We start from the raw sequence: 17,605 nt of genomic DNA on the forward strand, positions 1-17,605 counted from the left end.
GTGTGTGTGTGTGTGTGTGTTTGTGTGTGTGTGTGTGTGTGTGTGTGTGTAAAGGCCGGTAGAGAGGGTTGGTGAGACTTGAGCTCCATTCGACAAACTGTACACAGAGAGGGAGAGCGTCACTGCAGCGCACATGTGCCAGTTAGTCCACCTGCCACTTGGAGAGAAGGATATCACACTTTGAAATTATTACAGAGAGAAAGACCCAGGTCTGAAGGAGAATTCTACTTTTGCTGTTGGGAAACAGAGGCAACAACTTATATGATCATACTGATCATCCACTGGAGCAGAACAACTTTTAGAGTAAGTGACCTACATGTGTGTAAATGATTGTTTTGTTGATGTAGTCAAATGTCAAGGCCTCACCCTTCAAGCCTGTGTGGAGGATTTCATCATCCTAAATTTGTTTCCGCACTGCATTGTAAGTCACCTCCATTAAGCATTAACTTTGTTAAGACTGTAGGAACACATTAACTGGACTGAATCGATCGTCCGACACATGTTGAGTTTTAATGATGGCAGTGGCCTGTAGAATTTGTACAATGCAGCTTTTGACAAGTGATTTGGATGAGCCTAAGTCACATGGTAACATTTATCAGCACAAAAATGTCACATTTCAATCAATCAAAAAATGTTTTGCCCATATTCAAAAAGGGACTTCAAAAGTCCTGTGCCGTTAACCCTAAACATTTGTGAATGGAAATAGTCAATTTTTGATCTATTTTATTATTTGATTTGCTAATAAGGACCATTATCTGTGTGAAGTATACCATTACTCTAATTATTTGCAGTCAGGTGGGAAAAGCCGTTCATGTCAACTTCTAATTTATGATTTATAACTGTTGTAAAACTATAAACTGTCGGCAGAGCAGGTGCAAGTGCACAACCGCTGGCAGCTGGAATCCAAAATCCACTCTTATGTATTGCATTCAGCAAATTTGATAGGAATTACACTTTTATCTCTGTATCTGGTTTCCCTTGAATTTTTACAAATAAGTAACATTATAAAAGAAGCTCATGTGGGATGTTCATCTGCTGTAATCACAAGGGGTTAATATCTTTAGAATATGTCAAAACTCAAAGGAATAAGGACTGAGAGAGAGAGAGAGACAGAGAGAGAGAGAGAGAGAGAGAGAGAGAGAGAGAGAGAGAGAGAGAGAGAGAGAGAGAGAGAGAGAGAGAGAGAGCTAATCTATTTCATTGGTCAGCAGGACTCCCAATGTGCAAACACGTGCCTTCTACAGGAATCACTGCTTTCTAAAGCTGAACACACAAACACACACACTCACAGATTCAAATTCAAGAGTCCAAATATTTAATGGGACGAACACTGGGATCGTTGATTTGTAGTCAACCTGAGGGTTTCAGTGTGGGGAGTGGGTGCACATGGCTTGGATCAGTGCATGACACTTGATAGCTCCAGTTACAGTTTAAGGTCAAGTGAGTTGAGATTGCTCCCTCTTAGGTGTCACCTTCCTAGCCCCTCACTTCCTTTTAGGTTCCATTACAGCTCACAGGATGACATCATATGCACGTTTCTTTTAGTGCAACAGTAATGCTGTTTAATGGTGATAGCAAACCTAACTGTGCGTATAGGTGTTGATAGCATTTACTTATTCATTAAAAACTTGTAAATCGCTTTGAGTGGACATCAAGTTTCTTATATTATTCACTGTGCACGCATGTAAAAATGTAGTTGTGCTGACAGCAACATGGTATGTAGGTAACATTGTAGTAATGACTACTCCCTGTTTGTGCTCCTTACCACTGAATACTAATTTATTGACTACTGAGTATTTTTAATGATTTAGCAGTAACCACTTAGTACTCATGTACTGATGTAATAATGACCACCGAGTACTGATGTATTGATGTAGTGATGACCACACAGTACTCATGTAATGAAGTAGCAATGACCACTGTCAGTAGTATTGCAGCTGCTGTAATCCCATCATGTCTCGCTTAGCTTCGATGAGATTTACGTAGGGTAACTTCATGTGGTATATTAATACCAGAGTATAAAGACACATACCACAAGTTCCCACTTCCCTACTACACTTCCTCTAGACATGGCAGGTTATGGAGGAAAAAAAATGTTATTTCATTGACATGCAAGCCTAGCTTTTGAAAATATACATGTAATTGTGTTCTAACTAAATTTAGCCATTTATAACATCAGCTATGACAATATTGGAGTATGTTTGCCCTTTACTTTTGTGTAATGTACATATCACAAAAGTAAAGGGGGTTATACTACAGAGAAATGCTCCTCTGACACAAGGTTTCTGTTTTGATTATCCAGAGAAGTTATATTATAGCTTGTTGCTTGTTTGTCTGCTTTGAAAGAGTATGTGAGGGAGTAGTACCTGAAAAACATGTTCCACCTAAATGTTACAGCAATGCAATTCTAATGTGACACCAGGTTATTGATTAGGTGTATCTAATGTTTGGTTGCTCACAGCTGTCTGGTGAACTAATGTTTTCGTCCTGTATGTCTGCTGTTGCTGTGTGACTCCAGCTGTCATGGCTCCTAGCTTGGCCCAGGCGTACAGGAGGAGATGGTGGATGGCCGTTACAGCCATCATAGAGAACCTGCTCTGCTCAGCTGTTCTGTTGGGCTGGGGCTCACTACTCATCATGCTGAAGAATGAAGGCTTCTATTCCCACATCTGCATTGGTGAGACCACCATCCAACCAATTTGAGTTTTTAAAGAAATCCTATTCTGTTTCCCTTTGAAGCAATCAGAGCTACCTATGCTAATCAGACACTTGCCTCTCTTGTATGATTGTTTTTACACTGGATAGTAGATTGCACATTTATTCGATCAGCTCAGAGCCACAGACATGACGCTTGAATGTTTTGGTGTGGGTGACATGTTCTGGTCATCTTACAGCACATTGATTCTGGTTCTTCAAGGACACCATAAGTGAACATTCAAGAACTGATCACTCAAGGACATGACCACCATCCATTAATTGGAAAGGGACCATTATTATTGCTTTTAGTGAATCATGGAGGTATTTTTATTTATTTTCTGATAACAAGTCTTCGTTGTCTTTTCTTCCACCCTTTGTGTTTTGCACTGTCCCCAAACTTCTGTTATTGACGATTTTGTTGATCAAGTTAATACTTGTTGTAGAAACACCTCTGAGGACATGGAGGGTGGAGGATTTCAGATGTGACACTGGATAATTTTGTCAATATTCAAAACATAAATCTCAAATAAAATACTTTCAGATAGTTTTGTATAGTTATGTACTACTCTCACCTTTGCATGACTCAGACCCCCATCTGTAGTGTCCACAGGCTACTTAATATTTCTTTCACTTGCAGTTTCAGTCTATTGTGTGTGCGGCTAATAAAACATTTGTTCCCATAAATCACAACCCAAACTGTGACAACAGTGTGTCTCTTACCTCTGACACTAGCTGATTGCTGCCTGCGTCGTTAGTAGCAGTAGATTATGTAGGGAAACTTAATAATGATTATTTGACACAGTTGACCCTCTCTTGATTTGTTTTTCTGGGATTCTATTCAGATAACGAGACTATCAACACTAACGTAACTTCCTTGGAGAGCAATGTTTGGAAGAGTTGTGTGGAGCAGGAAGAGATATTGAATCTTGGCTTCACCATCGGCTCGTTCCTCTTGAGTGCAGCTACTTTACCTCTGGGGATCTTAATGGATAGATATGGGCCCCGACCATTAAGGCTCATTGGCAGGTATGACAGTGCTTGAATAATTGTCTTGGATTTTGTATATGACAGTTTTCTACATGAAAATGCTAATGATATACACTTCATATATACTGTATGTGTTTCAGTTCATGTTTTGCAGCCTCCTGTGCAATGATAGCTGCGGCGGCATACAACCCTGAAGGTGAGACAAGTCATCAGGACGACAAACCTTAAAGGAAAAGCCCATCATGTTACAGCTTGGGTCTTATTTTTGTGGTTTTGCCATCAATCATTTCAGTTATTGCAACTTCACAATGAGATGTTAGGACACTGGAGCATTTTCACAACACACCGCACCAGACAAGGTATACAGGCAGTCAGATGATAGAACTAGGCTTTAAACACATCTCCAGGTTGATCAAAGTAACAATGAAAACCTAAACTGTCTGTTGTTGCAACCTACTTTTTTGGTTCAACTTTGCTCAACTCAAATTGCCAATTTTTTTGATTACATATCAGTAACAATAACTTTTGATGGAGAATGATGGACAAAGGTACAAAACTTTAGAACCACGCTGTAGATAAGAATTTCCCTATAAAGTGATGTTCTAATTTATGATATTTTTCATTTGTTCCATCAGTGTTGTCAGTCCTCATTTTCTTCGCTGTCTCCTTTAATGGCTTTGGAGGAATCTGTCTGACCTTCACCTCACTCACAGTATGATTCCCACACACACATGACACATGACAACTCTCTGAGAGGGGTCAAAAGTATCAGTTTTCCTGTTCATTCAAGGATAAAAAAAATATTACAAAATTGTCCAAATTGACCATAGGTGTAATTGTGAGTGTGAATGGTTGATTATGTCTGTATGTTGGGCAGAGATAGGCTTGTATTGAGTCTCCCCCCCCCCCAACAGTCACAGGATAATCCATATAGATAAGGGATGGATGTTTGTCTGTGGCAGTAGCAATATACCATCCCCATGTACATGAGGATCAGCTGATGTCCCTGTGACGTAAACGTCATCATTAGAGGGTGTATGCAGGGCTCTGGGTGGACAGCCACTATTCTACAAGGTCACCAACTGTAGCCTACATGTGCTCCTCCAAGCACACTCTTTAAGGTGACCATTAAGTAGTATAATAAGAACAACTCTGTTTACGAAAACTCACAGCTGTCAGTGTGTGTGTCCTCACGGGATACCCCTCCTGACAGGAAACCTTGGGACAGGGAGTAGGACAAACACTTTGCTCTCTGGACTTTGTGGCCTGCCTGGAACATCATAGTGGTAGGCTACAGTGCATAAACTGCTTATTCACTAGGCTATCCCATATCCCCATGTTCCATCTTGTCCTCTGTCAAAGCAGTCTGATTTCACACATCGTCTGTGCTGCCAGAAGTGTCACATTCTAGAGGGTTTGGACCTATAAAAAGCAGAGCCCAGTAGCAGCAGTTCTCTGACCCCTCTGTGACTAACAGTGGATTTAGTTTTCAGTCCATAACATGCGCCCACATAATTTTCTGTAACGTTGTGTTGGAGATGCATTGTATCTTTGTGTTGTTTTGTGAGTTGTGGACCTGTGATCATAAGCACATGTTCCTCTGTGACTGTGTGTATTTTGGAAAGCACCACATGTTGTTCCACTTGGTCTAAATTCTGCTGCAGCCTTTCAGCCAATCCAGAACACAGGCAGTTAACACACCCTCTGACAGCCTTGTTCCCTTATCAACCCCACGTTCCTCTCTCTCTTCCTCCCAATTCCTGAGGTAGACCATGTCCTGCATTTGACATTGTCATTTTGGCCTTGTGTGTTTGTGTGTAGTTGTGGGTGTGTGGTCATGGTAATACTCAATTTATGGGGACCTATATCTGTCTACAGTCACATAATGGGGACAAAAAGCAAGTCCCTATAATGTTAATCATCGCATTTCAACATGAGGACTAAGATTATATTAGATTTAGGTTAAGGTTAGGTTAAGGAATCTCTCGAAATTAAATGTAGTTTCCTCTTAAGTCATGGAGATCCACACTGTGTGTGTGTGTGTGTGTGGGGGGGGGGGGTGGGTGGGTGTGTGTGGGTGTGTTTTACTCTGCTGATCAAACTATCTTATGTAAACAGTCTACATTCCGAGCTGACCTTGCAGCTAACATGTTTTGTGCTGTGTCACTTTTGATAATGCATCTAGCTCAATATTTAACTCATCAGGGCTTTTCCTTTTTTTAAATCCCTCTTTTCGATGGCTTTAACCAGTCAGTATTGCCATCATTCATTTTTAACATGACAAACACTGTGAAACCACACTTAAGGCTAAAAAACACAAAGTACAGATCCTGGTGGGAATATCATTAACATTAATGGACAGGTAAGACCTGATACTAGCACTGCATGAAAGATCAGGGGTCACCAACATTGTGTTCCTTTGAACTGCTACCTGAACATTAATATGTTCTGCATACAATGTTAAAATGATGAAAATTACTCTGGTGATAGAATTACAAAAAATGTACATGACACCTGAGTATGACATGACCATTTTACTGACTGGGTGCTTGTACAGTATTGTATATTGGAGAATTTTACACTTAGAGGTCTTCAACAAGTTTAATTTATGTGAACACTACAGGAGTGTACAGGGCACAAAGAAAGAGTGATAAGAGGCAGGCTTGGGGAACTGAAGGTTAAAACAGGTGGAGCGGCTAATGGAAAGAGAGCTGGAGAGCCATGGAAAAGAGAGCAGTAGATAAGAATGGAAAAAATGAGGTAGAAGCAAAGAGACAACAACAGGGACACATGACTGAGGAGGGCGAGAAAGTCAGATCAGAGAGGCTGTACATGAGGATCGAAGACATAGACAAAAATCGGAATCTTTACATTGGCGCATTCACGTACATGTGGGTACAATATGAATTATTTAACTATCTGCAGCTACTAAATCATTACTGTCAATACTGTCAGATGAATTAGAAGAGAGGAAGGGTAGAGCTGCAGGACAGTCAGTTAAACTTGACAATGGCAAAAATATAGAAGGAGAAGAAGTAACCTCAGAGTGTACCAGAGAATGTTCATCTGTACACACCCACACATGTGCAAAGCTGTATGGACAACCAGACTAGGTCAAAACCTAGTAAATTACTGATTCAGTCATGTAGTGGTGGTGTGACTTCATCACATACTGTTGCAATTCAGCCACACAATCACACAGAGACTGTGTGTTGTAGTGTGTGTGAGGAGGACAGCTGCTGCTGCTGTGTGTGTGTCTGTGTGTGTGCCTGCAGTTGTATGTTCGCCCTGTACTTGTAGAGCGTGAGTCGTAAGAATTAGTAGCATCACCTGCTGGTTAAGTTCCTAAAGTGCAATTGACTGGTAATTTTCACTTCCAGCATTCAGCTTAGTCGATTTCGACTGTGTATTTGAATACAAATGACCAAGGATCACTGAACAGAAACAGAACTGGTTAATATATTTACCACAGATGTTCACAGGGGTACAGAGCTTCTTCTCCAGTAAAAGTGGTAGCATGGTTCATTTGTTCATTTGATGTAATGGAAATTTAATTAATTTTTATTTTCTCTCTCTTTTATCCAGCTGCCAAACATGTTTGGGAATTTACGATCAACCATCCTCTCCCTAATGATTGGATCCTATGCTTCTTCAGCCGTTACCTTCCCTGGTGTCAAGGTGCACTCTCTTTCTCTCACACACACACACACAAACATGCACACATGTGTATATATATTTATACGATTTTGTCAAAATTTTAAACTTTTTTTCAATACTTGCTTTTTCTTTAAAAATCTAAAAATAGTCAATTATACTTTATTCACTAGCACAGTAGAAATAAGCTTTTTCTGGAGAAAATACACGTAAATGTAGCAGCTGAAGGAATTTGAACAGGACAGAACGTGGAAGAAACATCACAAGAACATTTAAAAGAGAGCAACACAAAGAAAAAAAAGAGACGAAATAAGCCCCTTAAAGAGAAGAAAGGGATGATAATAAGGGGAGGAGGGAAAGATGAATTTAAAGAAGAGGAAACTCCAAAAGGAGGAATGAAACTATAATTAGAAGAAGGTAAAAAGAAAGTAAGAAGTTGGGAGGGAGGAGTAGGTGGGAATAATTAGAGTGGGAATTCAGTGATGTTTGAGCAGCAGTTCAAGGTAAATATTAAAGTAATGCAATGAGGTGAACTTTATACACATATTATAAAATATTGTTTTCCTCTCCATCCCTCTCTCCCTCTTTCTGTCTGTGTTTATTTCTTCTAACCTGTCTTCCTCCCAACCAAACCCTCCTCCTCTTCCTCCATGTCTTACTGCTCCAGGTGATTTATGACTTTGGCGTGTCGTTCCGTGTCATCATGTGGGTTTGGTCGGGTATGGCCTGCCTGGTCTTCCTCAACTGCTTCCTGAACTGGCCTGCCGAATCCTTCCCTGCACCTGAAGACATCAGATATACGTCAGTATGGTTTTCTTGGCGTCACATCAGTGAGCACAACAACACACACACACACGAACACACACAAACACAAGCTTATAGAAAAAGAGCCTTTATAGCTGCTTAATGCTTCACTGTGTTCACCAGCAAGTCTTCATGGCATGTGAAAGCCACGCCTCACAAATCTTACAGATAGGACTGAAAAATGTATAGGTGACATAAAAGGTGAAACACATGAACATGAGGTATGAAGACGTCTAATAATAAGAAGTTTGAAACCTCGGACAGAGCCCTGTGTCTCTGTCAAGCTGACTGCAGGTTTCAAATTCAATGTGCAAGTTCAAGACCGATACACACAGAAGTATCAAAATGTTCAAGTCAATGTGCAAATAACGGTATAATCAGTAACAAACCCGAAACTTCCAAACCTAAGCGTGTAGGGGAAGTTGTTGATGACGGAGAAAGGAGAATCCAGAGTCCAGGGAGATGGGGGTGAATCCAGGGAGCAGGTCAGAGTGAATGAGGGAGCTGACTAAGTGTGACAGAGCAGATGATTCTGAAGTAAGAGGATGACAGGCAGGGTTAATCGTGAAGCAGGTTCAACTTATCAAAAAACAAGATTAAAGACGGGCAAGATTCAGCCGAAGCACGATACCACAAGGAAAGATGTTGTTCTGGAAAGGAGGTAGTGATCAGAGAGGAGCCTTAACTGTAGCAGGTGAGTATGCGACTGACAGTGATGAGGATCAGGTATGTGGAATGGTGAGAAGGGCAGGAACTGAATGTTACGCTCAGGCATCAGCACACACTGAAGGAACATACACATCCCATTATCACTCTCTCAATATATATATTTACACATAAATAATCTCATGTCTACCTCATTCTGACTTGTCTGTTGCTGTAACAAGTGAGTTTTCCCCATGTTGGATCAATTACATTTTTAACTTATCCTATGTCACCTCATCTCACATCAACTCACCTCACTGCATTTTATCGAATCTCTTCCAGTCAGACAATAAGTGAACCCGAGCCAGATCTCCCAATCCCAGTCGGTTCGTCAATGGCCAATACCATACCTATGGTTCTCATCCGCAGGGACAGAGAGACTCATCAGAATTGCATGACGGATGATACAGTGAGGGCCTTCACACAAAACATGCCCTATCCCACAGTGCACATGACATGAGCTTGGGTGATGGTTCATCTTTTACCATGATAATCACCAGATGAAAATGAACAAGAGCATGTTAGATTCTTCAGGACAAGTCTCTGAATGTCCCTAAATCACAGAATATCTGTGGGGTTAGCTGAAACTGGCGGTTAACAGATGCTTCCCATTCAATCCGATGGAGCTTGAGAGGCCTTAAGGAATGCACGATAAAATCTGCAAAAAGTCTAAAGACTGAATACTTCCTGAATCCACTGTATGATAAATCTAAAGTGCAGCCCTCTTGCATGTAGTATACCCCATGACTTTTGATAGTATACTGTTGATCCAAAAATCATAGATATAATCTGTCTTGTTTTAGACATGGTGACAGACTTAACTCTGGAGTTATTCTTTGTAAATCTCCCATCTCTCTCTTTTTTCTGCAGTAAAAGGGTAAAGATGAGTGGGATTGTGACAGAGGACAAGATAACTGGAGACAGGTATGTCACTCATGTCAACCTCATGGAAGACATGATGGAGGGCAAGAAGCCAGAAGCCGATCAGACAGACTCACAAAGCAGAGCTCAGGGTGAGTAACATTATTGTTTTTGTATGAAACAAACAAATCAGATGTTTTCTTTTCTTCTTTACAGGCTGGAAAAGCCTTTGAACAGCATTTAGATCAGTACATCATTTGACCGTGAGTCTCCTTTTTTGAGACGGGTGCCAAACAGTGGGGCAAAATAAGTGATGTGGATATAATTCAGTCTGTGTTCTGTGTTCTGTGTTTGTCTCGAAAACCAAACCCTAATAACATGATCAGGCTCATGAGAAGTAGACTGATCTTCATGGGTATAGTTGGTGGAGCCCACCTTAATTTCAAATTTCATATACACGTATAATAAAAAACAAACAGTACAAACAGGTTGCAGTGCATTCTGGGAGTCACTCCTTGGAGTCAAGGCTGCTCTCACATACTGGCTCTCTCCTCCTCAGGCTCCGTGCCACTCTGTGTTTCTATGTGCTCCCCTATCTTGCTGTGGAGTCTCATCACCATGGCAATGACCCAGCTGCGACTGATCTTCTTCATGGGAGCCATAAACAAGATGGTGGAGTTTCTGGTCGCCCACGGCAACCCCTACCGTGAGAATAATTACTTACTTGACTACTTTGTTATCAGTTAACAAAAGAAAAGAACCCTGGACATCATCACCATCAGGTTTACTATGTCATGAAGAAGATTAAAACAAAAGCAAGTGAAATGATTTAATTGACAAGAGGTGGGTCAAGACTGACTGGAGTAGTGATGATGCAGCTGATGTTGTGTACTAAACTCAGTCATTTCATTAGAATTACTATCTGTGGGGATCCCTGATGTCCCACTGTGCTCTATTTCAGCCTCAGAAAAGCTGCAAAAGGAGGTGGAAGAACAAGGTAATGCTAAAAAGGTCTACCTGTCTGTGTGTCTGCCTGCAACTCTGTGTCTCTGTGTCTCTGTGTCTCTGTGTCTCTGTGTCTCTGTGTCTCTGTGTCTCTGTGTCTCTGTGTCTCTCTGTCTCTGTGTCTCTCTGTCTCTCTGTCTGTCCGTCTATCTTTTTCAACCATCAATAGTAGAGACACCACATACAGCTTATTTAGATTAACCATTAACCATCATTCATTATGATGTCATTTTGAAATGGTATAACTGAAATATCAAATAATTAGCATAGCCTGATTGGCGTATAGTAGACACTAGCAGTGTATTCCCTCTTATGCTGTTCATTTCTATTGACTTCACTCTGTCTCTGCATGTCCTCCCCAGTTGGTTTCTACTCTTCTATCTTCGGTTCAATGCAGCTGCTGTGTCTACTGACTTGTCCTTTGATTGGTTACATCATGGACTGGAGATTGAGGGAGTGTGAAGAGGAAAATGAAAACACACAAACACAGAAGAGGTAATCAGAGGGTCCGGTGGCTTATCCTCAGGTGAAGACATTGTGTTAATACATTTGTACATAGCCGTACAGCCGACAGAAAGCCTGATGGTCAGTGTATAGATTGGGCTCAGATGGTTTCTACAGAGAAGTTTGCGTGTTCTTGTGTCTGCGTGGGTTTTCTGTGGGTACTCTGGTTTCCTTACAATGTGGAACACATGCAGATTGGGGATAGGTTAATTGGAGACTCTAAACTAACTGTAGGTGTGAATGTAATTGTGAATGGTTGCTTGCCTCTGTACATTGACCCTGTGATACACTGGCAATCTCGTAGTAACAGTCTCATACTCCCACATCTTGGACTCTTCCTCATCCACACTCGTCCCTTAGGCCTGGTTGACACTACAGGATTTTCAACTCTTGACCGACTTGGGAGACCAGCGACATACTGACATATTTAACAGATTTTTTATATTATAATCATCAGAACCCACACACTAGACGATTTGGCCAGAACATAAGACCATACACTTGCTTTTTGAATGACATGATTTTGCATGGAATGGCAGGATAAAACGTGACGTCAGAAGAAAAACAAACACGTAGGATGATCAACATCGTCAGCCATAGCTGTTTTCTGTTTTGCAGCAAAAAACAATAGAAGACAAAAAAACTATGAATAGATTAATGGCTGAGAAGGCAGAATTAGCTTGGGTTATACGTTTTGTAGAGCTAGGGTGTGTTGGAGAAGTTAGTTTTTAATGAGCTATACAAGCCCGCAACATCCGATTGGTGGTGCTTCCTGGTGAGTTCGCCCCTATTGGCTATTGTGGCTTCATGCTCAGTATACCCTTGGAGCCGATAAGAGTTCGGGAAGGATCCGACGCAATCAGTAGCTTATTTTGTCAACCCCTCAGCCCAGACAATGGGCTCGACTGACCTCTATTTGGGAACGCCTAAATCGGGTCGATTAGTTTGCACGAGCCCTATGTGGTGCACCTCTTTGATATTTGACATTTGTCTCCTTTTGTCAGCCAATCAGATCCTCCAAAAAGAGACCGAAAGATCCAGAAACTCACAAATGCCATGAGAGCTTTCATCTTCACAAACCTTCTTTTGGTCGCCTTTGGAATCCTTTCCTTGATTGACAACCTACCCCTACAGGTTAGAAAAATGCCCTACAGGAACACAAAGCTCAGATACAGTAAAGATACAGTATTAAGATCAATACAACTGAATTTAACGACACACACAAATGAAGAAACACACAGTGACATGCTTGAGGATCAGTTGTAAATCTGTGTCTGCCTTATGTGTCTTCCTTTGTTAGATGGTGTCATTTGTTCTGCATACTATAGTGAGAGGATTTATCCATTCCTGCTGTGGAGGCCTCTATGCCGCTGTGTGAGTACAACCACTATCCAGCTCTACTGGTCAATATTTGTAATAATGTGAACAATGTATCTAGAATGAGAGGGTAATTTGAACAGTGTTGCCTGTGTTTGGAATCCATACCTCCTCTCAGCTCCAGTGAGCTTTTAAATCTTGAGGTAGTTTTTTAAAATGTACTGTATGTTTTCACTGTACACTACCTCTCAAAATAGAACAAACTATCAAAACAGGAGGCCCATAGTGGTGAACACAGTGGAACATTTAGCTGCTAAAGGGACTGATGTTTCTTTCACCCTCAGGAGTAGGTGGAGAACAAATCAGAGCTAAAACAGAGTGAATATTGGACTTTTATTCATCAGATGATCAGAAATATGACAAATGATTGTTGATGTTACTCTGGTTCTGCTGGATGTGTTAGTGTATGACTGTTTTCTAGCACGTTGGCAATAACCACTTAAAAGATGAAAATATATCAGTGTTCATCTACTCACTTCTTTTTATCATCCATCCCAATCTAGGTATCCAGCCAACCACTTTGGGACACTAACCGGCATGCAGTCTATGATCAGTGCTGCTTTTGCCTTGCTCCAACAGCCACTGTTCATACTGATGTTGGGACACCTCCATGGAGATCCTTACTGGGTAGAAAGCACACAAAGACACACACACACAGACACACAAACAAGCTGTTTATCAATTCCGGGCCTACATCCTTTGGAGGATGTGGTCTAACTAGCTAACGAAGGAGTTGGTTTTCATGGGCCATGTAGACCATGAAGGCTAAACCAAGATGACATGGTCGGATCTACAGAGGCTTTCTGTGATCAGCGTCATCAGCTCATTCTGCCTTTTTTGCTGTTGCCCTAGCAACAGAGCAGAGTTGGACATGATGAGAACATTTTGATTACCCTCGTTTTTTAAACATGTGTACTGCTAGCTGTTCAGTTGATTTGAAGCGGGATAGTCCAGTATAAAAAGTCTTGCTGCTTGCCAGAGCCTTTATCCCTTTGAAAAGCAGTTTGTCCCCAAAGTACAATTAATACTGGGATAGGCTGGACCGGTACAGGTCCACCCATTGGATCAGTCATTGAAAGACAGCATTTGTCAGCCACATTTGAAGGAGCTTTTAAAATGGGACATATAAGTCCTGCCACTGTGCTGTAAGCAGCCTTCAAATGCAGACTCTGAAGGATGCATTCCCTGAATTAAGACATCTATAGCATCATGCACTGACCTGTCTCTCATTATAACAGATCAATCTGGGCCTCCTCATCTTCTCCCTGGCTGGCTTCCTGTTGCCGGGCTATCTCTTCTACCACCGCAGAAACCTGATAAAGGCAAAGACACAAACCGATTTGCACGCAGCTAATGGATACACACCAAATGAGCATTCTGATTAAGATTATAGTAAATGTGTAAATTATTGATTCATTTTTTTGTAATCACTTTTCAGTAGATTTTGAATGTAAAATAGAAGACATACTTATAACCCACCTGTCAGACTTCTCATTTAGAAAAATTCCATCACCTAAGAATGACTGGCCAGCGATGTTCTTTCTTTTGTGATGTTTACATTTTGTGCCCAGTTTATGGGAGTTCACTTTCTCCACTTACAGCCTAAATTACCTACATGTGAGAATAAGTGCACACTGGGAAAACTCTGCATGCAAGTGCATCATTGAAAGTGCTTGTGTGTAAAGTAATCCATCATATTAAACACTAAAAATACAATACAATAAGGCACGTTTTATCATTTAAGCTTAAGTAGTGCCAATTAGAGGAACATAATTTGCTACCCCATACGATAACAGGGTAATTGTCACCAATGGCAGCAGAGGGTGCTGTTCATCAGAACTTACATAGTCTTGCTTTAAGTGGTCATATCAAGATGGCAAGCCCGAAAACAATTCCAAATTGTAGCCACAGTCTCACATATACACAATATATATATATATATATATATATATATATATATATATATATATATATATATATATATATATATCAATATGCAGTGTAGGTGATGATTTCCCTTGGTAGTTTCTGCTATTGAAGAGGCTACCAAGAAGACCCATTGTAAATAACCCTCAGATAGTGTTACAAATAGTCCCCAAATAGCTTTAAATAAAGAGTTTGACAGTTGGGGGAATGCTATTTATTACCTTACTGAAAGTTAGATAGAAAAATGTTGTTGTTGTGTGGATTTGTACATGTACTTGATTAGCTAGTTAAGCTAGATTTTAGCATAGCTTAGCATGCAAACTGAAAGCAGCCAGGTCATATATAGGAGTTGCACTAGCTTCAGGTTTACATTGGTGTGTTTCTCTATTTATCTTTATTATTGCAACAGCTATGGGAAAATATTGTAAAAGGGATATTTGAATTTAATTCCTTTGTTTTTGGCTTTAAACTCTAAACTGGTGCCAGATGTTTCTTGTACAAGAGCCTTGAATGTAACTTGACCCCAACTTGTGTTTATTTCATTTCCTGAATATCAGCTCATAGAAGTGAGAACTGGCAGGAAGTGCTTTAGGACATTTTTCTGTGACCAGAAGTAATTTTATCTAAAATTTTGAAAATTAAATCAAGTGTATTACATGTTTTCATAATACAAGACAGAACATTTGCACCCCTGGCTAAAGCAATCATGACCTCCTCTTAAAGCAGAAAATGAAGCAAATATTTACTGACAGAGAAACTAAAATAATTGGAATTGTCAACTGGTTTCTCTCTGAATTACTCTAAATTCATAGCAGCAGAACCAAGCAGCCTTTACATTCACATTCACATAGCATTCAACTCTCTCTTATATGTAATATATTTGTATCATTCTGTAAATGCGGCGTTTGGAAGTTTAAGAGTTTTATTTTAAAAGTTATGCTGTTTAATGCTCTAGTGCATAATGTTTTTTCAGTCTGTTTGCTAAATTGTTAATTTGTTGTTGCGGATTTAACAAGACATCACAATCTACAGATGTTTTAGCCCATCAGAGCTCTGTGATGGTATAGGGCCTTCAATGTCAGTATGAAATAGTCTGAGACACAATCACGTCCAGTTGTGAATCAACACAATCAGTCCACCCAGACTGCTGAATCTGTTCAAACTTTGAATTGAGAAACAAGCAAGGCTCTCCAGTGTACATGCAGTTTGAGTGAGAGGGGTGTAACTGCCCTCTCTATCAGAAGTATTATTATTTTTTTATACTTCAACTGTTCAGAAAAATTATACATTAATATGATCAGATGCAAAGTACACTCACATGAATTGGGACCAAAACAGGAGGGGACATAAAGTGAATGCAGTCTCTGTCATTGTCCTTGGACTCATAAAAGCCCTGTTATTATCCCTCCTGGTTGCATAATTTCATTGTGCAGTTATAAAAGAGTATATGAATGAGAGGTCAGTCTCACCCTCTCTTAAGCTGGCAGGGCACTGGACAGCCTCAAAAGGTTGCAGATCAGAGTTCTATCAGTTTGAAAGCTTGCAAAGTAAAGACAGCCAGTCAGTTCACAACCAAAAGCAAATGTTTGTCACACTGTCATGAATGTAATTGTCCTCTGATTTTTTTTCCTACCTGAAGTGGGTGAAGATCTGTTCTATCCGTCCTCTGATTGACTTTGACCCTCGTCAATTATCACGCTTAACACCAAAACCTACCCTACCAAAGAGTGCAACAAGTACAAGCATATATACTAGGGTAGGGAGTACCCTGCATCTGATTGGTCTTCGCCCACCTCGGGTGGCAATTAAACAAGATGTGCCGCCAGGAGGACCAAAATGAGGAGGAGGAGTTAATGCAACAGAAAGTAAATTGACTGAGGATTTTGGTGAACATGCTGGTCCCATGAATATAACAATAAATAAATAATAAATTACACTTTGTGTGTTGAAATGACTGGAACAACCATTCCCCCTCCTCTCCTCCTCCTCCTCCACCAAAGCTTTTCTGCGCAGGAACAAACTTGTTTAAAGAAACCAAAAAAGGGGGTTGGGAAAAGTAGGTAACTGTATAAAGTTTAAAGATTATTAAAGTACATACAACAGTAAAGCTGATTTATTTTACCGCTGCAATTATATAAGCAAACAATGTCAGATATGATGAATAAAGATATTAAACAGGGCTTCAGGTAACTGTCAAGAGATAGTGGATCCAGTGACAATAATGGGATGATAAGATTTCTCCAGTGGATATATCATGACATGTAAAATAGTTGTAATGTGTGCCTGTGTGTGAAATATGTAAGCTTTGCAAGGCTTGCCTTGGTTTGAACCATATTAAGTGAAATCTCATGTACAAGTGTTTTGATTTGAAAGCAGCATTCGCACAAATAAAGATAATTATTTTGTTTGACCCATGTTTGTTTCAAATGCAACTCCTCTGCCTATGGACAGATCAGGCACACATATACAACTGGCACACCTTAAAAAACAAATCAGGAACCTTCAGAAACACACACAATTGTATTTGCTAAATTATCTGCTGTACTTTTTTTATATTTAAATTTATTCTACCTCCTATATACACTTTTTTTATTTGCACTGTTTTTTAACTTTTTTTTAATGTATATTATGCACCTTGACGATTGGTGATTAATTTCGTTGTACACTGTGCAATGACAATAAAAAAATATTTGATTCTATTCTATTCTAAAATGGAATGAACAGAAGGCTGATATGAAACAAATTATAAATTGTTCAAAATGCAAGCGTGGAGGCTTAAGTTGTACACTCCATTCTGTTTTAGCTTGTTTTTCTATACGCATGATGACAATACAGTATCAAAAATCAAAGGCGTACATTTTGATTTTATCTTGGTTTGAATTGACATCTTGTAAGATCGTCAAAACAATATGTGGATTTGTTCTCTCTCTCTTCCCTGACTGAACATGTGTTACCTAACATACAAAGGTATTGCAAGTTCTTTCTCTAGGTCTAGGGCAGGGGTGGGCAAACTTTTTGACTCGCGGGCCACAATGGGTTCTAAAATTTGACAGAGAGCCGGGCCAGGAACAGATAGATGGAGTGT

At 40.1% G+C, this 17,605-nt stretch overlaps 1 protein-coding gene across 1 annotated transcript; it reads left to right on the plus strand.

Annotated features, from left to right (window-relative positions):
- The first annotated feature begins 76 nt into the window (after positions 1-76).
- slc43a1b (solute carrier family 43 member 1b) lies at positions 77-16,930 on the plus strand. The gene is made up of 15 exons (XM_061083570.1): positions 77-303; positions 2,519-2,677; positions 3,540-3,723; positions 3,825-3,880; positions 4,320-4,396; positions 7,270-7,362; positions 8,006-8,139; positions 9,718-9,860; positions 10,268-10,414; positions 10,670-10,705; positions 11,076-11,208; positions 12,222-12,351; positions 12,518-12,591; positions 13,098-13,221; positions 13,833-16,930. The coding sequence occupies exons 2-15, from the start codon at positions 2,524-2,526 to the stop codon at positions 13,977-13,979; spliced, it is 1,632 nt and encodes a 543-aa protein (XP_060939553.1). The 5' UTR covers positions 77-303; positions 2,519-2,523; the 3' UTR covers positions 13,980-16,930.
- Positions 16,931-17,605: the final 675 nt, after the last annotated feature.

Source organism: Limanda limanda, chromosome 2, assembly GCF_963576545.1.
Source record: "Limanda limanda chromosome 2, fLimLim1.1, whole genome shotgun sequence".
Lineage (NCBI taxonomy): Eukaryota > Metazoa > Chordata > Actinopteri > Pleuronectiformes > Pleuronectidae > Limanda > Limanda limanda.

Bases quoted from the DNA above. Each gene is read 5' to 3' on its own strand.
- slc43a1b (XM_061083570.1), top strand. From the start codon at position 2,524: ATGGCTCCTAGCTTGGCCCAGGCGTACAGGAGGAGATGGTGGATGGCC. The intron at 4,397-7,269 runs GTATGATTCCCA...TCTTTTATCCAG, and splicing joins TGACCTTCACCTCACTCACA to CTGCCAAACATGTTTGGGAA. The intron at 10,415-10,669 runs GTGAGAATAATT...GCTCTATTTCAG, and splicing joins CGCCCACGGCAACCCCTACC to CCTCAGAAAAGCTGCAAAAG.